The 2500-nt window shown below is 35.8% G+C and overlaps 1 protein-coding gene across 1 annotated transcript in view; it reads left to right on the plus strand.

Annotated features, from left to right (window-relative positions):
* ubr2 (ubiquitin protein ligase E3 component n-recognin 2) overlaps nucleotides 1-2500 on the plus strand; it is a 53359-nt gene that overhangs the window by 41623 nt on the left and 9236 nt on the right. Inside the window, exons 30-32 of the mRNA XM_056470440.1 lie at nucleotides 3-101; nucleotides 212-308; nucleotides 875-942. Coding sequence (XP_056326415.1) covers nucleotides 3-101; nucleotides 212-308; nucleotides 875-942 — 264 coding nt within the window. The remainder of the gene's footprint in view (nucleotides 1-2; nucleotides 102-211; nucleotides 309-874; nucleotides 943-2500) is intronic.

Here is a 2500-nt window from a genome sequence, read left to right on the forward strand (position 1 = left end):
AGGGCTTAAATAAAACAAGTTACATTATCATGTCTTTTGTCACAGAGAGATTACTGGTAGATGAAGAGAAGCCTTTGTTTGGAAGTTTACCATGCAGACAGGTAACTGAATGCATTTTAATTATTAACTAAACCTTTTGTTTAATCGTCAAAGGGAATGTCTTTCTCTGTCCAAAGATTGACTCTTATTTGTGAATGTTTTGTGCGCACAGGACGACTGTTTGAGTTCTCTGACGCGGTTTGGCTCCGCCTGCTGGACTGTCTCCTGTCATACCACTGTACAGAATCACTTCATCAGGCTCTTAGCAGGTAGGATATAGCATTGCAGTCTCCTACCAGCAATATAGCTCTTTTGGCATTCAAATATTTCCCAAATGATGTTCAACAGAGCAAGGAATTTTTCACAGTATTTCCTATAATGTTTTTTTTTCTGGAGAAAGTCTTATTTGTTTTATTTCAGCTTGAATAAAAGCATTTTTTTATTTTTTAAGGTCAATATTGTTAGCCTCCTTATGTAATATATATATTTTTAAATGGTTACAGAACAAACCATCATTATGTAATCGTTTGCCTAATAACCATAACTTTCCTAATTAACCTAGTTAAGCCTTTAAGTGTCACTTTAAGCTGAATACTAGTATCCTGAAGAATATCTAGTCAAATATTATGTACTGTCATCATGGCAAAGACAGAAGAAATCAGTTATTAGAGATGAGTTATTAAAACTGTTATGTTTGGAAATGTGTTGGAAAAGATCTTCTTTCTATTTAACAGGAATTGAGGGGGGAAATATATACAGGGGGGCTAATAATTCTGACTTCAGCTGTATTATGAGGAATTAATAACAATAATAATCATCGTCTGTGCTCATTCAGCTCTCGTTCCTGATCCCCGGGTGGAGAATACCCCTTGTATTCTGGATGTAGACATGTTTCACTTGCTGGTAGGTACTGTCATTCCACTCAATTCACAAGTCCTCATAATAATTTTATATGCTTTTTATTTTTATTTTTTTAAGCAAGCTTAAATTAAAAAAATAAGTAAATGAAACATACAATAACATCAGAACTTGAACAGTTGACAGGTCACATTATCTTTTCAAGTCACATTAACAAATACATATAAAAATCAGGCATAAGCACAATCCATTTTTCCCAATATTGCAGGTATTTGTCCCTTTCTACAGGGTTCATATGGTCATGGAAAACCTGGGAAAGTCTTGGAATTTTGACATGACAATTTCCAGCCCTGGAAAAGTTTTAAAAAACAGTAAAACCCATGAAGTTTTGGAAAAGTCGTGGAACTTTAACAAATATCTGTATATTTGAATATTAGTTGTCTTCTTTGTCCTTGGCTAATCCTATGCTCTCACATTATTAGTGCTGTGTAAGCGTTGTCTAAATATTTTTACATGGATATGAATTTAAACAACAGTAGTTAGTGGTTCATTCCGCTGTGGTGAATCCTGATAAATCAGGGACTAAGCCTAAAGAATGAATGACTAAATGAATGAATTATTGTTGTGTGTTTTACGATATGCTGTAATAAATTTGAATGTGCATTGTTATTCTTATTTACCACGTATATGTAGACATTATATGAAACATTAGGTCATGAAAGTTAACTTGAAAGTCTTGGAAAAGTGAGAGAATTTTAGCAGTTAATATGTGTATAAATCCTGTTCCTAGTTTTAATGAACAGGTCATCATCTCCATCTTTTCAACATTAGATACTATATCAAACCACTCAGATTTTGTAGGGGGTTCGAGTTGTAGCCACTTTCGAGTCGCAGTGTTATTGCTGCTTGCTAGTAGATTTGTCACGATACTGGAATTCGGTACCAATCGATACTGAAATTTAAAAAATGTCCATTTCCCGCTAACATTTGAGCGCGTTCTTAAACCGCTGATTTGCCATTGTGTTCATGAGCTCAACAGAAATGACTGTGATTGGCCATGAAGGTCATCAGTTCACTGAACTCACCGCTGTTTACTGAGTGTAAAGACAGATACAGGGACACTGGAGTGTTTTAAAACCACGATTCATCAGCAGATCGCTAGTATGTCAGCTTATAGACAAACCTTCCAGTATCCCTGTATCTGTTTTGTAGGTCTCGAGAGCTCCCTCTGGCAAAGGAGGAAAATGGGGTGGATGGGGGATTTTTCAAAAATGAAGAGGAGGGAAATAAGGTGAAATGGGCTATTTATTGTAGGCTTGGATTAATCTGATTGGTTTATTGATGATTGCAGATGAGAGACCAGCTGCGACCAATCATATCACGTGGTCCTCTCAAAATTAGTTTATAAAACTTAATTTTTTTTCTCAGCTTTACATCACAGTAGGGAAGCAAAGACTGACACAACCTCAATCCCATGCTAAGTTTAACAAATAACATCAGTGCTCACAGTGTCAGGATGTCCCAATGTAATAGCTCAAGCTGACAAATTGGCAGTATTATCCACATATCCTATTCACACTTCTAAACAAGGCGACCTGCAGAT

The sequence above is a fragment of the Danio aesculapii genome, chromosome 13 (assembly GCF_903798145.1).
Source record: "Danio aesculapii chromosome 13, fDanAes4.1, whole genome shotgun sequence".
NCBI lineage: Eukaryota > Metazoa > Chordata > Actinopteri > Cypriniformes > Danionidae > Danio > Danio aesculapii.